Source organism: Bombina bombina, chromosome 6 (genome assembly GCF_027579735.1).
Source record: "Bombina bombina isolate aBomBom1 chromosome 6, aBomBom1.pri, whole genome shotgun sequence".
NCBI classification, from domain to species: domain Eukaryota; kingdom Metazoa; phylum Chordata; class Amphibia; order Anura; family Bombinatoridae; genus Bombina; species Bombina bombina.
Window position 1 is genome coordinate 811,254,450 of NC_069504.1, and position 22,140 is coordinate 811,276,589.

Consider the following 22,140-nt stretch of genomic DNA (forward strand, 5'->3'; position numbering starts at 1 on the left):
TTAAATCTAAAACTAACCTCCTCTAATTCCACGGTACCAACCACATTAGAATCAGAATCTGAGTTTTCCCCTTCAGAGGCTGCAGAAGAGTGGTCACCCTCAGATATTTGGGATAAACTGACCAAGGTAGCCACAGCATTAGAAGATATTCCTGACTTAGAGGAAATATTCTTAGATTTTCTTTTTCTCTTACCTAAAATAGGCAAGGCACTCAGGGCCACAGAAATTGCAGAAGTAAACTGCGCCTCAAAATTACCTGGAAAAATACACCCCCAGATGTAGACTGAGTGGATCTGCAGGGCACTGCTTGTGTAACAGCTAGGGACTGGGACTGAGGAGAAAGCTGAGGCATATCAATAGAAACATCCTGAGAGGCAGCAGGCTCTAAAGGGTTAAGTTTTGGAAGCATAGTAACATCTTTATTTTTAGACTATAACATATTTGCTAAGCATGTGGAGCAAAGTTGCACAGGGGGTATCACCTGGGCTTCTAGACAATACAGACATTTATCAAGATTGACAGAAAAAACTTGATGCCCTTCCATTCCTAGGGAAAAATTTTAGCAATCACCCAAGATCAGAGGAAGATTAACAAATGGCCCCAAACAGACTGAGAAGCACTATGTATATAAGCACTACTTAGGGAAAAATAACGATATACACAATCAAAAATAACCAGCACCTCTATACTCTGAGCATATGCTGGAGTAAAACTCACCACCTTCGGTACAAGCACAAATACTATGAAGGGGATCTCCTCAATAGGAAATATGGAGCAAACCGCTGCGCAGACACGCTGGAGAGGAAGAGAGAAGCGCGGTTGTCATGTGACCGCATCCGGATAACTGTGCCAGAGACTGAAGCGCGCAAAAATTACGGCCGCATAGTATGCTCTATGTATGCAAAACACATTCGCTCAAGGAATAACTGCTTTCTGTACGGATCCCCAGTAATAAAAATACCCACATAAACTTTCCTGTACTGTCACCACTGCGATTACACATTCCCCTAACAGCCTCTAAGTAAAGCCTCATGTAAGAACTCCTGACAGCCTCAGACCTCAAAAACGTTAACACAAATCAAAAGTGCTTATGTAAACTCCCTATACACAAGTGCCCTGCAGTGCTGCCCTGATAAATCACAAATATGAAGAGATTTTACATTCCATCTTTAAAATTTGTCCCATAACTCCTTTTGTGTAGAGGATTACCCCCAGTGCTTAAGCCTTCTAAACCTAAGAAGGAAGAAAGCACTTACCTTGGAGATAAATCTGTGGGGCAGCCACAGAATCCCAGGTCTGCCAGATTCAGACAACTTTTTACAGGGACCTGTAGAAAAAAGAAAAGCATATAACACACCCAGGTTTTATTTAGGGGTTAGCATAAATTGTTGGACTACCCTGCCGACCTCCAACAGCTAATAGCCACCATAGCTCTTACTAAAGAGGATTACATGGACCGAGGATTGCCCGAATCCTTGCTTGCAGGGAAACTACCCATTAAAAGATTACATTTCTTCAGACACCATCTTCACACACCTCCATAATGTACAAAGGCAAAGAATAACTGGGGGGTTGTGGGAAGTAGGAGGGATACTTAACTTAAAGCTTTGCTGGGGTATTCTTTGCTTCCTCCTGATGGTAAAGGGGTTGAATTCTCCCTAGAAATTAGAATGGATTTGTGGACTCTCCATGCCCTTGGAAAGAAATCTGATCTTGCAATGTCACAAAGATGGAAAAGTATACAGGAATATCAGTGACCAACTAAGATTCAGATGAACCACAGTTACAGCAGTAATCAGGAGATATAGAATGAGCCATATATCACTAATCAGAGTGAACATTCTCCTAAAATGATGCCACAAACAGTGCGTTGCTTGCACAATCTAGCTCGGGAAAACAGACGGGCAAGTTCTTCAGACTTAGCTCCGGGCTTATCAATGGAAATTGGAGTTTCTGTGATAGCTCAGACAGTGCGAAGGACATTGCTTAATGTCAACCTCTATGGATGGCGCCTGAGAAAAAATCCTTTGCTTGCTCTTCTGCACAAAACTGCAAGATTAAACTTTAAAAGAACATGAAATTAAGCTTAATGAATATTGGTAGCAGATTCTTTGGTCAAGTGAGACCAAGATAAATTTGTTCGGCTCAGATGGGGTCCTGCATGTTTGGTATCAACCTGGCCAGGACTACCACAATGAATATATAGATGCCCATTTATCAAGCTCCGTACGGAGCTTGAGGGCCTGTGTTTCTGGCGAGTCTTCAGACTCGCCAGAAACACAAGTTATGGAGCAGCGGTCTAAAGACCGCTGCTCCATAACCCTGTCCGCCTGCTCTGATGAGGCGGACAGGAATCGCCACAATTGACACCTCCTACCCCGACAATTGACATTTGATAATTCGTCCTCATAGTCCCAACAGTGAAGTACAGAGGCGGGGTGCATGTGATGATATGGGGCTACATGAGTGAAAAAGGTGTTGGGGAGATGACATTTATATATGGCACCATGAATGCCTGTAGATGTACCAAAATACTGGCTGACAAGATTACTCCCAGTCTCCAGAAGCTTGACAGAAGAGGAATATTCCAGCATGATAACTATCCAAAACACACTGCCAAAATCACAAGTTTCTAAAGAATAAGAAAGTGAAAACTATGTTCTGGCCAACTATGTGCTAGTTTCCATTGAAATAGTAAAAATGGAGCTGTAAGCTACCAAAGTAGCCAACAGCTAAAACATAATTTATGTAAGAACTTACCTGATAAATTCATTTCTTTCATATTAGCAAGAGTCCATGAGCTAGTGACGTATGGGATATACATTCCTACCAGGAGGGGCAAAGTTTCCCAAACCTCAAAATGCCTATAAATACACCCCTCACCACACCCACAATTCAGTTTAACGAATAGCCAAGAAGTAGGGTGATAAAAAAGTGCGAAAGCATATAAAATAAGGAATTGGAATAATTGTGCTTTATACAAAAATCATAACCACCACAAAAAAGGGTGGGCCTCATGGACTCTTGCTAATATGAAAGAAATGAATTTATCAGGTAAGTTCTTACATAAATTATGTTTTCTTTCATGTAATTAGCAAGAGTCCATGAGCTAGTGACGTATGGGATAATGATTACCCAAGATGTGGATCTTTCCACGCAAGAGTCACTAGAGAGGGAGGGATAAAATAAAGACAGCCAATTCCTGCTGAAAATAATCCACACCCAAAATAAAGTTTAATGAAAAACATAAGCAGAAGATTCAAACTGAAACCGCTGCCTGAAGTACTTTTCTACCAAAAACTGCTTCAGAAGAAGAAAATACATCAAAATGGTAGAATTTAGTAAAAGTATGCAAAGAGGACCAAGTTGCTGCTTTGCAAATCTGATCAATCAAAGCTTCATTCCTAAACGCCCAGGAAGTAGAAACTGACCTAGTAGAATGAGCTGTAATCCTTTGAGGCGGAGTTTTACCCGACTCAACATAGGTAAGATGAATTAAAGATTTCAACCAAGATGCCAAAGAAATGGCAGAAGCTTTCTGGCCTTTTCTAGAACCGGAAAAGATAACAAATAAACTAGAAGTCTTTCGGAAAGACTTAGTAGCTTCAACATAATATTTCAAAGCTCTAACAACATCCAAAGAATGTAACGATTTTTCCTTAGAATTCTTAGGATTAGGACATAATGAAGGAACCACAATTTCTCTACTAATGTTGTTGGAATTCACAACTTTAGGTAAAAATTCAAAAGAAGTTCGCAACACTGCCTTATCCTGATGAAAAATCAGAAAAGGAGACTCACAAGAAAGAGCAGATAATTCAGAAACTCTTCTGACAGAAGAGATTGCCAAAAGGAACAAAACTTTCCAAGAAAGTAATTTAATGTCCAATGAATGCATAGGTTCAAACGGAGGAGCTTGAAGAGCCCCTAGAACCAAATTCAAACTCCAAGGAGGAGAAATTGACTTAATGACAGGTTTTATACGAACCAAAGCTTGTACAAAACAATGAATATCAGGAAGATTAGCAATCTTTCTGTGAAAAAGAACAGAAAGAGCAGAGATTTGTCCTTTCAAGGAACTTGCGGACAAACCTTTATCTAAACCATCCTGAAGAAACTGTAAAATTCTTGGAATTCTAAAAGAATGCCAAGAAAAATGATGAGAAAGACACCAAGAAATATAAGTCTTCCAGACTCTATAATATATCTCTCTGGATACAGATTTACGAGCCTGTAACATAGTATTAATCACAGAGTCAGAGAAACCTCTTTGACTAAGAATCAAGCGTTCAATCTCCATACCTTTAAATTTAAGGATTTGAGATCCTGATGGAAAAAAGGACCTTGCGACAGAAGGTCTGGTCGTAGCGGAAGAGTCCACGGATGGCAAGAGGCCATCCGGACAAGATCTGCATACCAAAACCTGTGAGGCCATGCCGGAGCTACAAGCAGAACAAACGAGCATTCCTTCAGAATCTTGGAGATTACTCTTGGAAGAAGAACTAGAGGCGGAAAGATATAAGCAGGATGATACTTCCAAGGAAGTGATAATGCATCCACTGCTTCCGCCTGAGGATCCCGGGATCTGGACAGATACCTGGGAAGTTTCTTGTTTAGATGAGACGCCATCAGATCTATTTCTGGAAGCTCCCATATTTGAACAATCTGAAGAAATACCTCTGGGTGAAGAGACCATTCGCCCGGATGCAACGTTTGGCGACTGAGATAATCCGCTTCCCAATTGTCTATACCTGGGATATGAACCGCAGAGATTAGACAGGAGCTGGATTCCGCCCAAACCAGAATTCGAGATACTTCTTTCATAGCCAGAGGACTGTGAGTCCCTCCTTGATGATTGATGTATGCCACAGTTGTGACATTGTCTGTCTGAAAACAAATGAACGATTCTCTCTTCAGAAGAGGCCAAGACTGAAGAGCTCTGAAAATTGCACGGAGCTCCAAAATATTGATCGGTAATCTCACCTCCTGAGATTCCCAAACTCCTTGTGCTGTCAGAGATCCCCACACAGCTCCCAAACCTGTGAGACTTGCATCTGTTGAAATTACAGTCCAGGTCGGAAGCACAAAAGAAGCCCCCTGAATTAAACGATGGTGATCTGTCCACCACGTTAGAGAGTGTCGTACAATCGGTTTTAAAGATATTAATTGAGATATCTTTGTGTAATCCCTGCACCATTGATTCAGCATACAGAGTTGAAGAGGTCGCATGTGAAAACGAGCAAAGGGGATCGCGTCCGATGCAGCAGTCATAAGACCTAGAATTTCCATGCATAAGGCTACCGAAGGGAATGATTGTGACTGAAGGTTTCGACAAGCTGAAATCAATTTTAGACGTCTCTTGTCTGTTAAAGACAGAGTCATGGACACTGAATCTATCTGGAAACCCAGAAAAGTTACCCTTGTCTGAGGAATCAATGAACTTTTTGGTAAATTGATCCTCCAACCATGATCTTGAAGAAACAACACAAGTCGATTCGTATGAGATTCTGCTAAATGTAAAGACTGAGCAAGTACCAAGATATCGTCCAAATAAGGAAATACCACAATACCCTGTTCTCTGATTACAGACAGAAGGGCACCGAGAACTTTTGTAAAAATTCTTGGAGCTGTAGCTAGGCAGAGCCACAAACTGGTAATGCTTGTCCAGAAAAGAGAATCTCAGGAACTGATAATGATCTGGATGAATCGGAATATGCAGATAAGCGTCCTGTAAATCTATTGTGGACATATAATGCCCTTGCTGAACAAAAGGCAAGATAGTCCTTACAGTTACCATTTTGAACGTTGGAATCCTTACATAACGATTCAATATTTTTAGATCCAGAACTGGTCTGAAGGAATTCTCCTTCTTTGGTACAATGAAGAGATTTGAATAAAACCCCATCCCCTGTTCCAGAACTGGAACTGGCATAATTACTCCAGCCAACTCTAGATCTGAAACACAATTCAGAAATGCTTGAGCCTTCACTGGATTTACTGGGACACGGGAAAGAAAAAATCTCTTTGCAGGAGGTCTCATCTTGAAACCAATTCTGTACCCTTCTGAAACAATGTTCTGAATCCAAAGATTGTGAACAGAATTGATCCAAATTTCTTTGAAAAAACGTAACCTGCCCCCTACCAGCTGAGCTGGAATGAGGGCCGCACCTTCATGTGGACTTTGAAGCAGGCTTTGCCTTTCTAGAAGGCTTGGATTTATTCCAGACTGGAGATGGTTTCCAAACTGAAACTGCTCCTGAGGATGAAGGATCAGGCTTTTGTTCTTTGTTGAAACGAAAGGAACGAAAACGATTATTAGCCCTGTTTTTACCCTTAGATTTTTTATCCTGTGGTAAAAAAGTTCCTTTCCCACCAGTAACAGTTGAGATAATGGAATCCAACTGAGAACCAAATAATTTGTTACCCTGGAAAGAAATGGAAAGTAGAGTTGATTTAGAAGCCATATCAGCATTCCAAGTTTTAAGCCATAAAGCTCTTCTAGCTAAAATAGCTAGAGACATAAACCTGACATCAACTCTGATAATATCAAAAATGGCATCACAGATAAAATTATTAGCATGCTGAAGAAGAATAATAATATTATGAGAATCATGATCTGTTACTTGTTGCGCTAAAGTCTCCAACCAAAAAGTTGAAGCTGCAGCAACATCAGCCAAAGATATAGCAGGTCTAAGAAGATTACCTGAACACAGATAAGCTTTTCTTAGAAAGGATTCAATTTTCCTATCTAAAGGATCTTTAAACGAAGTACCATCTGACGTAGGAATAGTAGTACGTTTAGCAAGGGTAGAAATAGCCCCATCAACTTTAGGGATTTTGTCCCAAAATTCTAATCTGTCAGACGGCACAGGATATAATTGCTTAAAACGTTTAGAAGGAGTAAATGAATTACCCAATGTATCCCATTCTCTGGAAATTACTTCAGAAATAGCATTAGGAACAGGAAAATCTTCTGGAATAACCACAGGAGATTTAAACACCTTATCTAAACGTTTAGAATTAGTATCAAGAGGACCAGAATCCTCTATTTCTAAAGCAATTAGTACTTCTTTAAGTAAAGAACGAATAAATTCCATTTTAAATAAATATGAAGATTTATCAGCATCAATCTCTGAGACAGAATCCTCTGAACCAGAAGAGTCATCAGAATCAGAATGATGATGTTCATTTAAAAATTCATCTGTAGAGAGAGAAGTTTTAAAAGATTTTTTATGTTTACTAGAAGGAGAAATAACAGACATAGCCTTCTTGATGGATTCAGAAACAAAATCTCTTATGTTATCAGGAACATTCTGCACCTTAGATGTTGAGGGAACTGCAACAGGCAATGGTACATTACTAAAGGAAATATTATCTGCTTTAACAAGTTTGTCATGACAATTAATACAAACAACAGCCGGAGGAATAGCTACCAAAAGTTTACAGCAGATACACTTAGCTTTGGTAGTTCCAGCACTAGACAGCGATTTTCCTGAAGTATCTTCTGACTCAGATGCAACGTGAGACATCTTGCAATATGTAAGAGAAAAAACAACATATAAAGCAAAATTGATCAAACTCCTTAAATGACAGTTTCAGGAATGGGAAAAAATGCCAATAAACAAGCTTCTAGTAACCAGAAGCAAAGAAAAAATCAGACTGAAATAATGTGGAGACAAAAGCGACGCCCATATTTTTTGGCGCCAAATAATACGCCCACATTGTTTGGCGCCTAAATGCTTTTTGGCACCAAAAATGACGCCACATCCGGAACGCCGACATTTTTGGCGCAAAAGGACGTCAAAAAATGACACAACATTCCGGCGACACGTATGACGCCGGAAACAGAAAAGATTTTTTGCGCCAAAAAAGTCCGCGCCAAGAATGACGCAATAAAATGAAGCATTTTCAGCCCCCGCGAGCCTAACAGCCCACAGGGAAAAAAAAGTCAAATCTTTAAGGTAAGAAAAAATGAATTGATTCAAACGCATTATCCCAAATATGAAACTGACTGTCTGAAAATAAGGAATGTTGAACATTCTGAGTCAAGGCAAATAAATGTTTGAATACATATATTTAGAACTTTATAAATAAAGTGCCCAACCATAGCTTAGAGTGTCACAAAAAATAAGATTTACTTACCCCAGGACACTCATCTACATGTTTGTAGAAAGCCAAACCAGTACTGAAACGAAAATCAGCAGAGGTAATGGTATATAAATAAGAGTATATCGTCGATCTGAAAAGGGAGGTAAGAGATGAATCTCTACGACCGATAACAGAGAACCTATGAAATAGACCCCGTAGAAGGAGATCACTGCATTCAAATAGGCAATACTCTCCTCACATCCCTCTGACATTCACTGCACGCTGAGAGGAAAACCGGGCTCCAACTTGCTGCGGAGCGCATATCAACATAGAATCTAGCACAAACTTACTTCACCACCTCCATAGGAGGCAAAGTTTGTAAAACTGAATTGTGGGTGTGGTGAGGGGTGTATTTATAGGCATTTTGAGGTTTGGGAAACTTTGCCCCTCCTGGTAGGAATGTATATCCCATACGTCACTAGCTCATGGACTCTTGCTAATTACATGAAAGAAAAGTAGTTTAAGGCTTCATTTTAGTACCAGGTTTTCATTGAAAAATATTGCACACTGTGATCGGTCGCTCTTTTCTTGTAAGTGTATGTTAACATTGTGTTAACAATTCCATCCAAAGTCAGATTTCTCGAAAATATGTTTGTACATTAAACATACATTGAATTATTTAATAAATAAAACTAAATTAAAAAGTTTTATTTAATGAAAAAACATTTTTTATTTATATTTTTAAATGTATTGATATATGTAATATTTAGTGATGCCCTAGGCATAGGTCTAGTTAAAAATATGGAGATATGTGCTTGATTATATTTTTATATATAAATGCATATTGATAGTTAAATAGGAACATAACTCAAACTAGTCCTATACCTGGGCCAGTAATAAATATTACCAATAACAATACATTTATAAAGTGAAACACTTGTATTGTGTAAAACCTTGAATATTTCATTGGAAAAGAGGCCTCATAAAGCTTATTTTTCCTCTTTTACACCTAGTTGAGCATGCCGTAATGTTTGAGACCTTATTGACAGCTTCCAACAGTGTTTTAACTGTTTGCTGTTTCAATGGAAGTGTGATAATACAATTAGCAAGCCTATTTGCTAATAAAAGATAATACAACACTATATTCTTATATACTTGGATTACACAAATACAGAGAAAATTATTGCAATAATTTTATAAATTTACAAAACAAAACAATAAGGTCTAGATTACGAGTAAAGCGCTATTTATTCCTCCCGATTTGTGCGTTAATTGCCCTCAACCACAGCTTCTTTTTTTTTACATCTTTATGTATTTATCTCTATGTTAGAGCTCTTTTCAGTCCTTTTGACACTTGAGCCCTTATACTTTTTTATTGCAATTTAAAAAAAAAAAATGTTTCTTCTATAAGGTAAGACGAGTCCACAGATTCATCCTTTACTTGTGGGATATTATCCTCCTGCTAACAGGAAGTGGCAAAGAGCACCACAGCAGAGCTGTCTATATAGCTCCTCCCTTAGCTCCACCCCCCAGTCATTCTCTTTGCCTACTCTAAGTATTAGGAAGGGTAAAGTGAAAGAGGTGATAAAATATTAGTTTTTAAGCAAGCAAGAGTTTGTTATTTTAAATGGTACCGGTGTGTACTATTTACTCTCAGGCAGCAGATGGATGAAGACTTCTGCCTAGAGGATGATGATCTTAGCATTTGTAACTAAGGTCCAGTGCTGTTCCCACAGAGGCTGAGGAGTACAGGAAACTTCAGTGTGAGGAACGTTTTCATGCTATGCAGCAGTGAGGTATGTTCAGTCATATTTTTCTGGAGAGACTGTGTATTTCAGAAAGGCTGACAGTATCCCCATGAGGGTAAGGGTAAGCAGTAATCCTAAGAACAATAAGAAGGGCATTACTAAGCTTGCAAAAGGGGCTAATTACAAAAATGGTTGACACTGAGTTGTAAATGTTTGTGGGCAAACGTTTTATGAACTGGGAGTGCTGTTTAACATTTTGTGGGCAATAACGTTTTGGGCAACTTTATTGAGGGTACACTTGGCTTATTTTTTTGGGTCTCAGAACCCACATGGCTAGTTAAAAACCGCCCTGGTGCGGTTCTTTGAGGCTGTAGAAACATCGAGTGAGATGGGCGGGGCCTATTTTAGCGCCTCAGATGCGCAGTTATTTTCTCGCAGCAAGCAGAAAGCTCTAATTCCTGAGGGCCCTGGTGAATGTTTTGGGCCAAATCGAAGCTTTTACCCCATATTTACTATCCCTGAGGGCAGGTAGGGCCAGGGCAGGGCTGTGGCAAGGTGCTGAGGTTTTTTTCTCTCCGTATTTAGGCCTAATTTCAATCCGGTTTGCACATCAAAGGGTTAAATGTTAAAATTCCTTGTGGGGCAATCTTAACTACATATATTGTGTCTGCTTGCAAAATTTTGAAAAATTTGGTGCATTTTAAAGCTGTTTTGCAGAACGTGTATACTTTTTTTCTCTTAAAGGCACAGTACCGTTTTTTAAGATTGTTATTTTTTTCACTAAATAAAGTGTTTTCATGCTTGTTTATAGTCATTACTAGCCTGTTCAACATGTCTGACATTGAGGAAAGTCAATGTTCAATATGTTTAGAAGCCATTGTGGAACCTCCACTTAGAATGTGTCCCTCATGCACTGAAAGGTCAATAAATTGCAAAGAACATATTTTAGCTACTAAAAGTATGTCGCAGGATGATTCTCAGTCAGAAGGGAATCAGGTTATGCCATCTAATTCTTCCCAAGTGTCACAAACATTAACGCTCGCACAAGCGACGCCAAGTACTTCTAGTGCATCTAATTCTTTCATCCTGCAAGATATGGCAGCAGTTATGAATACTACCCTCCCAGAGGTTTTATCTAAGCTGCCTGGGTTGCAGGGGAAGCACAGTAGGTCTGGTGTGAGAACAAACGCTGAGCCCTCTGACGCTTTATTAGCCATATCCGATGTACCCTCACAATGCTCTGAGTTGGGGGTGAGGGATTTGCTGGCTGAGGGAGAGATTTCTGATTCAGGAAATATGTTCCCTCAGACAGACTCAGATATGACGGCTTTTAAATTTAAACTAGAACACCTCCGCTTATTGCTCAGGGAGGTTTTAGCGACTCTGGATGATTGTGACCCTATTGTAGTTCCAGAGAAATTGTGTAAAATGGACAGATTTCTAGAGGTTCCTGCCTACACTGATGTTTTTCCGGTCCCTAAGAGGATTTCGGACATTGTTACTAAGGAGTGGGATAGACCAGGTATTCCGTTCGCTCCCCCTCCTACTTTTAAGAAAATGTTTCCCATATCAGACACCATGCGGGACTCGTGGCAGACGGTCCCTAAGGTGGAGGGAGCTATTTCTACCCTGGCTAAGCGTACAACTAAACCTATTGAGGACAGTTGTGCTTTCAAAGATCCTATGGATAAAAAATTAGAGGGTCTCCTGAAGAAAATATTTGTTCATCAAGGTTTTCTTCTCCAGCCTATAGCGTGCATTGTTCCTGTAACTACTGCAGCGTCATTTTGGTTCAAGGCTCTGGAGGAAGCTCTTCAGGTTGAGACCCCATTAGATGATATTCTAGATAGAATTAGGGCTCTCAAGCTAGCTAATTCTTTCATTACAGATGCCGCGTTTCAACTGGCTAAATTAGCGGCGAAAAATTCAGGTTTTGCCATTTTAGCGCGTAGAGCGTTATGGCTTAAGTCCTGGTCTGCTGATGTGTTATCAAAAGCCAAGCTGTTAACCATCTCTTTCAAGGGTAAGACCCTATTCGGGCCTGAACTGAAAGAGATCATTTCAGACATCACTGGAGGAAAAGGCCATGCCCTTCCTCAGGATAAGACAAATAAGATGAGGACCAAACAAAATAATTTTCGCTCCTTTCGGAACTTCAAAGGTGGTCCCTCTTCCTCCAGGTCAATCCAAGTCAGTCTGGAGACCTAATCAGACTTGGAACAAGGGTAAACAGGCCAAGAAGCCTGCTGCTGCCACCAAGAGAGCATGAAGGGGTAGCCCCCGATCCGGGACAGGATCTTGTAGGGGGCAGACTTTCTCTCTTTGCTCAGGCTTGGGCAAGAGACGTTCAGGACTCCTGGGCTTTAGAAATCGTAACCCAGGGGTATCTTCTAGATTTCAAAGATTCTCCCCCAAGGGGGAGATTCCATCTTTCTCAATTGTCTGTAAACCAGACAAAAAGAGAGGCGTTCTTACGCTGTGTAGAAGACCTATATACCATGGGAGTGATCTGCCCAGTTCCGAAAACAGAACAGGGGCAAGGGTTCTACTCCAATCTGTTTGTGGTTCCCAAAAAAGAGGGAACCTTCAGACCAATTTTGGATCTCAAGATCCTAAACAAATTCATCAGAGTCCCATCCTTCAAGATGGAGACCATTCAGACTATTTTGCTGATGATTCAGGAGGGTCAATATATGACCACCATGGACTTAAAGGATGCATATCTACACATCCCTATCCACAAAGATCATCACCAGTTCCTCAGGTTCGCCTTTCTGGACAAGCATTTCCAGTTTGTGGCTCTTCCCTTCGGGTTGGCCACAGCTCCCAGAATTTTCACAAAGGTGCTAGGGTCCCTTCTGGCGGGTTCTAAGGCCGCCGGGCATAGCTGTGGTGCCCTTATCTGGACGATATCTTAATTCAGGCTTCGACTTACCAACTAGCCAAGTCTCACACGGACATCGTGTTGGCTTTTCTAAGATCTCACGGGTGGAAGGTGAACGTAAAAAAGAGTTTCACTTATCCCTCTCACAAGAGTTCCATTTCTGTGATAGATTCGGTGGACATGAAAATTTTTCTGACGGAGGTCAGTAAATTAAAGATTTTATCCATCTACCGAGCTCTTCATTCTATTCCTCGGCCGTCAGTGTATGGAGGCAATCGGCTTAATGGTAGCGACAATGGACATAGTTCCGTTTGCTCGCTTGCATCTCAGACCACTGCAACTATGCATGCTCAAACAGTGGAATGGGGATTATGCAGATTTATCTCCTCAGATAAATCTGGACCAAGAGACCAGAGACTCTCTTCTTTGGTGGTTGTCACAGGATCATCTGTCCAAGGGAATGTGTTTCCGCAGGCCAGCATGGGTCATAGTGACGACGGACGCCAGCCTATTGGGCTGGGGTGCAGTCTGGAATTCCCTGAAAGCACAGGGTTTGTGGACTCAGGAGGAGGTTCTCCTCCCGATAAATATTCTAGAACTGAGAGCGATATTCAACGCGCTTCAGGCGTGGCATCAGCTGGCGTCGGCCAGATTCATAAGATTCCAGTCGGACAATATAACGACTGTAGCATATATCAATCATCAGGGGGGAACAAAGAGTTCTCTAGCGATGATAGAGGTTACCAAAATAATTCGATGGGCAGAGACTCACTCTTGCCATCTATAAGCAATCTATATCCCAGGAGTGGAGAACTGGGAAGCGGATTTTCTAAGTCGTCAGACTTTTCATTTGGGGGAGTGGGAACTCCATCCGGAGGTGTTTGCACAATTGATTCGGTACTGGGGCACACCAGAATTGGATCTGATGGCGTCTCGTCAGAATGCCAAACTTCCTTGTTACGGGTCCAGGTCAAGGGATCCTCAGGCAGTACTGATAGATGCTCTAGCAGTACCCTGGTCGTTCAACCTGGCTTATGTGTTTCCACCATTTCCTCTCCTTCCTCGTTTGATTGCCAGAATCAAACAGGAGAGAGCTTTGGTGATTTTGATAGCACCTGCGTGGCCACGCAGGACTTGGTATGCAGACCTGGTGGACATGTCATCTCTTCCACCATGGACTCTGCCACTGAGACAGGATCTTCCGATTCAAGGTCCATTCCAGCATACAAATCTAGTTTCTCTGCGGCTGACTGCTTGGAGATTGAACGCTTGATCTTATCCAAGCGGGGTTTCTCGGAGTCGGTCATAGATACCTTGATTCAGGCTCGAAAGCCTGTCACTAGGAAAATTTATCATAAGATATGGCATAAATATCTTTATTGGTGCGAATCCAAAGGCTACTCATGGAGATCAGGATTTGTAGGATTTTGTCCTTTCTCCAAGAAGGATTGGAGAAGGGGCTATCAGCTAGTTCCTTAAAGGGACAGATATCTTCTTTATCAATTCTACTGCACAAACGTCTGGCAGATGTTCCAGACGTTCAGTCGTTCTGTCAGGCTTTAGTTAGAATCAAGCCTTTGTTTAAACCTGTTGCTCTGCCATGGAGTTTGAATTTACTTCTTTAAGTTCTTCAAGGGGTTCCGTTTGAACCTATGCATTCCATAGATATTAAGCTTCTATCTTGGAAAGTTCTGTTTTTAGTTGCTATCTTTTCGGCTCAAAGAGTTCCGTGGACTCATCTTACCATAGAAGAAATTATTTATCAGGTAAGCATAAATTTACTTTTATATTTGATGGTGTTATTATGAGTATAACTTTTAAATGAATTTTGATGTGTTTTGTGCAACTTTTTATTTGAACGTAACAGCTAACCAGAGCTCTGAGGTTGCGATATCCCAATGTTCATTAAATTCAATTGCTCTTGAGCAAATGCGTTAACTTTCAACTTGTAATACGTGCACTACTTCCAATGTTTACAAAAAGCGGCAATAAAACCCTTATCGCTCATGCACAACTGCTAGGGCGCCACTCGTAATCTAGCCCTAAATGTACAAGTGTCTTTGTGATACATTATGGAGACAGGAAAGTGTAATTATAATTTAACCTTCTCTTAAAGGGACAGTCTACACCAGAATTGTTATTGTTTAAAAAGATAGATAATCCCTTTATTACCCATTCCCTAGTATTGCATAGCCAACACTGTTATATAAATACACTTTTTACCTCTGTGATTACCTTGTATCTAAGCCTCTGCAGACTGCCCCCTTATTTCAGTTCTTTTGACAGATATCCATTTCAGCCAATAAGAGCTGGCTCACCTGAACTTCACAGTGTTATCTATATGATGCACATGAACTAACACCCTCTAGTGGTGAAAAACTGTAAAAATGCCCTGAGAGAAGAGGCGGCCTTCAAGGGGTTAGAAATTAGCATATAAACCTCCTAGGTTTAGCTTTCAACTAAGAATACCAAGAGGACAAAGCAAAACTGGTGATAAAAGTGAATTGAAAATTGTTTAAAATGACATTCTCTACCTGAATCATGAAAAATTATTTTGGACTAGACTGTCCTTTTAACCGGAAAACCTATCTGCCTGTGTTCGGTGCTAGGAAGAGGCATCCAGTACTGCACAAACAATTGCTTGTACAAGCCTGCCCCCTGCTGTTACATAAATAGATATGGGCTATTTTAACTCCACTGCTACTTCAGGATGCTGCTTTTTAACTTGCAGCTGCACTGCAAAGTCTCCCTAGTTGCATAAATAAATTAAGCCCTATATGTGATGCATTTACAAGTGTACTAGAAGAAATTACTGCAGTAAGAATTAATAAGAATGTATGTATATACTGTATGTATCTTGCTATATCTTTAAGTAAATATATGTTAAATGTTGTATTGATAAGTTCTTACTTTCTCTAGGAAAAGAAGAGAAAAATATTACCCATGCCAGTAGAGCTTAGCTCCTGTAGCAACACAGTTAACTTTCTGGATCTACCACGAGAGATGGTAAGAACTAAAGATGAAACAAATTACATTTACTGAATTAAACATCTTTTATACTTTTATTTCTTATAGCTAAAGAAGGCATTTTATATCAACTTTAATATACATATACACACACACAATTTATCATGGCTCACCGGAAACAGGAGTTTTAGGATCGCTGCTTCTTAACTCGTCCGCTACCTCTTAGGCTGCGGACATCAATCCGCACTATTGCATACAATCAGGTTGAGTGACATCCCCTGCTAGCGGCCAATTGGCTGCGAATCTGCAGGAGGCGGCATTGCACAAGTAGTCTGCATTCAGCGATGTCTAGCGGGCATGATACGCTACAGCGTATCATGTCCGCTAGACATTGATAAATTGGTTCCAAAATGGTGAAAAGTATGTGAACACCTTACTATCACATCTATATGAACTAGTTGGACAAATGAAGTTGCCCCCCTCCCCTTTGGGATATGACAGCCACAACGCTTCTGGAAAGGCTTTCTAAAGATGTTGTAGAGTGTTTGTGGGAATTAGTGCCCATTCAGCCCCAAAAAAACATTTGTGAGGTCAGGCACTCATGTTGTATGAGAATGTCTGGCTCCCAATTGTTGTTCCAATTCATCCCAAAGGTGGGGTTCAGGTCAGGGCTCTGTGGAGGCCTCTCGAGTTCTTCCTCTTCAAACTGTCTTCATAAGCTTTGCATTTTTCACAGGGGAATAGTCATGCTGGAGCAGGAAAGGGCCTTCCCCAAACTGATGCCACAAAGTTGGGAGCACCCAATTTTCTAAAATGTTTTTGTATCCTGCAACATTAAAGGGACATTAAACACTTTGATATAGTAATAAATAAATAAAAGCATATATGTAACAAAAACTCTATATATATACTAAATATACTTTCATTATTTATTTTGTCCCCTTTTCCTGTTATTCCATTCTGAAATTGCAAGCTTTTTAGTTCCTGTTAGAAATGGAAGTGCAGAACACTGTTATATTCAATACAGCCATTGGCAGCACACTCTATTGACCTATTTATAGCTGTCCCTAATTGGCCACAGCAGAGAACATAACCTAAGTTACAACATGGCAGCTCCCATTGTTTTCTAGACACTAAGGGGCCGATTTATTTAAGTGCGAGCGTACATGATCCACTGTAGCGGATCATGTCTGCTGCACATCAAAATTTCTGTGGTCTGAAGATGGTAGTGATCCCGAAACATTACAGTTAAGAGAGAATAAATACCTATTGTTATTGAAGACCTCGTGAGTGTACCTCTTTGTTTTTCAACTTGTGTATAAAACCATCAGGACTGCACCCGGGGCATTGGACTATAAGTGTCGTGAGTGCTTGACCCTACACAGCAATTACACTGTATATATATATATATATATATATATATATATATATATATATATATATATATATAAATATATATATATATATATATACAGGGAGTGCAGAATTATTAGGCAAATGAGTCTTTTGACCACATCATCCTCTTTATGCATGTTGTCTTACTCCAAGCTGTATAGGCTCGAAAGCCTACTACCATTTAAGCATATTAGGTGATGTGCATCTCTGTAATGAGAAGGGGTGTGGTCTAATGACATCAACACCCTATATCAGGTGTGCATAATTATTAGGCAACTTCCTTTCCTTTGGCAAAATGGGTCAAAAGAAGGACTTGACAGGCTCAGAAAAGTAAAAAATAGTGAGATATCTTGCAGAGGGATGCAGCACTCTTAAAATGGCAAAGCTTCTGAAGCGTGATCATCAAACAATCAAGCGTTTCATTCAAAATAGTCAACAGGGTCGCAAGAAGCGTGTGGAAAAACCAAGGCGCAAAATAACTGCCCATGAACTGAGAAAAGTCAAGCGTGCAGCTGCCAAGATGCCACTTGCCACCAGTTTGGCCATATTTCAGAGTTGCAACATCACTGGAGTGCCCAAAAGCACAAGGTGTGCAATAATCAGAGACATGGCCAAGGTAAGAAAGGCTGAAAGACGACCACCACTGAACAAGACACACAAGCTGAAACGTCAAGACTGGGCCAAGAAATATCTCAAGACTGATTTTTCTAAGGTTTTATGGACTGATGAAATGAGAGTGAGTCTTGATGGGCCAGATGGATGGGCCCGTGGCTGGATTGGTAAAGGGCAGAGAGCTCCAGTCCGACTCAGACGCCAGCAAGGTGGAGGTGGAGTACTGGTTTGGGCTGGTATCATCAAAGATGAGCTTGTGGGGTCTTTTCGGGTTGAGGATGGAGTCAAGCTCAACTCCCAGTCCTACTGCCAGTTTCTGGAAGACACCTTCTTCAAGCAGTGGTACAGGAAGAAGTCTGCATCCTTCAAGAAAAACATGATTTTCATGCAGGACAATGCTCCATCACACGCGTCCAAGTACTCCACAGCGTGGCTGGCAAGAAAGGGTATAAAAGAAGAAAATCTAATGACATGGCCTCCTTGTTCACCTGATCTGAACCCCATTGAGAACCTGTGGTCCATCATCAAATGTGAGATTTACAAGGAGGGAAAACAGTACACCTCTCTGAACAGTGTCTGGGAGGCTGTGGTTGCTGCTGCACGCAATGTTGATGGTGAACAGATCAAAACACTGACAGAATCCATGGATGGCAGGCTTTTGAGTGTCCTTGCAAAGAAAGGTGGCTATATTGGTCACTGATTTGTTTTTGTTTTGTTTTTGAATGTCAGAAATGTATATTTGTGAATGTTGAGATGTTATATTGGTTTCACTGGTAAAAATAAATAATTGAAATGGGTATATATTTGTTTTTGTTAAGTTGCCTTATAATTATGCACAGTAATAGTCACCTGCACACACAGATATCCCCCTAAAATAGCTATAACTAAAAACAAACTAAAAACTACTTCCAAAACTATTCAGCTTTGATATTAATGAGTTTTTTGGGTTCATTGAGAACATGGTTGTTGTTCAATAATAAAATTAATCCTCAAAAATACAACTTGCCTAATAATTCTGCACTCCCTGTATAATTTTAGAATCATTAAGAAAGAAAAACAGTTTAACTAAATGAGTAACTGTGAGAGAGGGAATTCCCCATGAAGCTAACCAAAATGTTAATAGGCTGCAGAATTTCTCCGACAAAGAAACATGTACACACGGGCACTACAAATGCAATTAAGTTTATTTACAATACTTTATAACATCAAAAGTTAGGCATCTGTGAAATATCACACGTAGAATTGTTACCACTGCAGTGGGTGATCAACCAAAGATTATGCAAGCTTGCCTATTTCAAAACATTACTAATAGATTACAAATCTGTGCACAGATATTATGAAAAAAGGCATAGACAGTGGGGCAAAAAAAGTATTTAGTCAGCCACCAATTGTGCAAGTTCTCCCACTTAAGAAGATGAGAGAGACCTGTAATTTTCATCATAGGTATACCTCAACTATGAGAGACAAAATGTGGAAACAAATCCAGACAATCACATTGTCTGATTTGGAAAGAATTTATTTGCAAATTATGGTGGAAAATAAGTATTTGGTCAATATCAAAAGTTAATCTCAATACTTTGTTATGTATCCTTTGTTGGCAATGACAGAGGTCAAACGTTTTCTGTAAGGCTTCACATGGTTGTCACACACTGTTGCTGGTATGTTGGCCCATTCCTGCATGAAGATCTCCTCTAGAGCAGTGATGTTTTGGGGCTGTCGCTGGGCAACATGGACTTTCAACTCCCTCCAAAGATTTTCTATGGGGTTGAGATCTTGAGATTGACTAGGCCACTCCAGGACCTTGAAATGCTTCTATTGCAGATTCAGTCTTCCCAGCCTGGTGCAGGTCTACAATTTTGTTTCTGGTGTCCTTCAACAGCTCTTTGGTCTTCACCATAGTGGAGTTTGGAGTGTGACTGTTTGAGGTTGTGGACAGGTGTCTTTTATACTGATAACAAGTTCAAACAGGTGCCATTAACACAGGTAATGAGTGGAGGACAGAGGAGCCTATTAAAGAAGAAGATACAGGTCTGTGAGAGCCAGAAATCTTGCTTGTTTGTAGGTGACCAAATATTTATTTTCCACCATAATATGCAAATAAATTCTTTCCAAATCAGACAATGTGATTGTCTGGATTTGTTTCCACATTTTGTCTCTCATAGTTGAGGTATACCTATGATGAAAATTACAGGCCTCTCTAATCTTCTTAAATGGGAGAACTTGCACAATTGGTGGCTGACTAAATATTTTTTTGCCCCACTGTACATCAAATAGGGTCAGAGATTAACCTTGTCTCCAACCGCATAATGGTGGTAGTCACTCAACTATTAACAAACGGGTGGCATAGTAGCAGAGTAGCAACAAAGCCACACTGTTCCATATTATGCGTGAAAAGCCACAAAGATTCATACAACCTCAACCAGGTAAGTTTGACGATCTTCCAAGGAGGATTGCATACGTGTAACTGCCACTAAAAGCTCATCATCCCGATGAACTAATGGAAACGAGGTAAAGACGTCCTCTAGTATCCAAAGAGCTGGCAGCTTTCAGGCAACAACACTGATGAACCTAGTCGATCTTTAAGCAGATGTACTCATCAATGGTGAGCTGCTAGGAAAACGAGGTAAAGACGTCCTCTGGTGTCTAGCATGCTAGCAACATGTTGGCAGCTTGTAACAACAGCATGAATCCTTCTTGTCGAGTTGGTACAGGTGAATCACTTATAGCACAGATGCCGAGCTTCCAATTTTAAAATTTCAGCAATAACAAGCCGATATGTCCACTTGTACCTTTTCAGGCAGTTGTGTACAGCAAGGTAATTACGGCTTTAACAACTTCTCCTCTTTTTGGTTGTCACATCTCCTTGCTCATACAGAGACCGACAGAGATTGAGTAAAGTCCGTTTACTTGTGTACTTCGGGATAGTCGGTATTACTGTGCTGTTACAAAGATGTCAGTCGATGCGCGTTTTGCCCCACAATGCTGAGCAAAAGCAGGGGCCTCGTCAGGACTGTCTATTGGTTACATTATCGCCCTCTTTATTGGATTCCTCCTTTCCTGGGTGGAACCATGTTCATTGGCCATTGTTTTTCATTTTTCATTGGCTACTTTTGCCAAGCTTCTAAACTTAGTTCACAAGTTTTTAACATAGTAACAGCGATATTTAATATACAATGTCATTTAAAACGAAAGCTGATATTTTGTATAACTTAAGTCATTATGTCTACTCATGTGTACTGTTATACAAACATTTCTAAAACATTACGATGGATGGAGAATTCAATGATATGCTATATGTATATTCCAGGTCTATATTCAGAGATGGGATAAGAGATTGTCACTGCGTAACAAAATGGAATACATAATTCAATCCCTTTGTTTCCAAACTATTATAAGCCTTCACGTTTATTTACTAGATTCTTATAAAAGGGGGAACCCATTAGTCAACCTAGATAAAAATGTATTAAACACCTATATTGAGACAACTTTCAGCAAAGTATTAGTTTTAAGCAGCTTACAGGTATTAACCCAAGAATGATGCATACGCAATCCTTTCATTTAACCCATAAGGGGACACTGTTTTAAGGCTATATGTCCATCTAGCTTCTTTTTTGAGGAGGCATTTGTTTTCATCTCCTCCTCTCCCATTGGATATCCCTCTATCAATTCCTATAAATTTTAAAGAGGTAGCGCTACTGTTATGAACCTGTCTAAAATGACAGCTACACTAGTATCTCTTTCATAGAGGATGTCGTCCCTATGTTCCTGTATTCTGTCCTTAAACATTCTTTTCATTTTTCCAACATAAAACAGAGGACAGGAACATTATAAAAGGTAGACAACCCTGACTGAATTGCAATTTGAGAAACATCTAATGTCGAATTCTTTGCCAGTATTCGCCGAGAAGGTTTTACACTTTAGCATGTAAGGGCAATACACACAATGTCCATGTGGATAATTCCCTTGAACCTGTTGGTATTTTTGCAACCAATTTGTTTAAGGTTCAGACCTAACAAATCTACTTTTAACTAACTTGTCTTTTAAGTTAGGAGATTTTTAGGCAGTCATAGGGGGATTTTTTCCTACTTTTTCTAGAATTTTTGTATCTAGGGTTAGAATGTGCCAGTTCTGAGTCAGAATTTCTCTGATATTTTTCCAATGACAATTGTACGTTGTAATAAATCTTATTTTATTCTCACATGTTTTTTTAGGATTTGAATAGAGTAAATAATCTCTGTTTAATTTTCTAACTTTGCCTAAAGTTCGTTTTATTGAATTATGGGAATATCCTCTGTCAATGAATCGTTTACACATATGTTCTGCATGGTATTCAAACTTAGTTCTTGAAGAACAGTTTCTTCTTAATCTTAGTAGCTGACGATAGGGAATACCTTTCTTTAAAGGTTCTGGGTGACAGGTAGAAGCCTCAAGGAGATTATTACTGGC

General features: G+C 40.1%; 1 protein-coding gene across 1 annotated transcript in view; it reads left to right on the plus strand.

Moving 5' to 3' along the window:
* The first annotated feature begins 1,850 nt into the window (after positions 1-1,850).
* Positions 1,851-22,140, plus strand: part of FBXO24 (F-box protein 24) — a 39,881-nt gene continuing 19,591 nt past the window's right edge. The window contains exons 1-2 of the mRNA XM_053719457.1: positions 1,851-2,051; positions 15,640-15,726. Of these exons, the coding sequence (XP_053575432.1) occupies positions 1,851-2,051; positions 15,640-15,726 (288 nt within the window). The remainder of the gene's footprint in view (positions 2,052-15,639; positions 15,727-22,140) is intronic.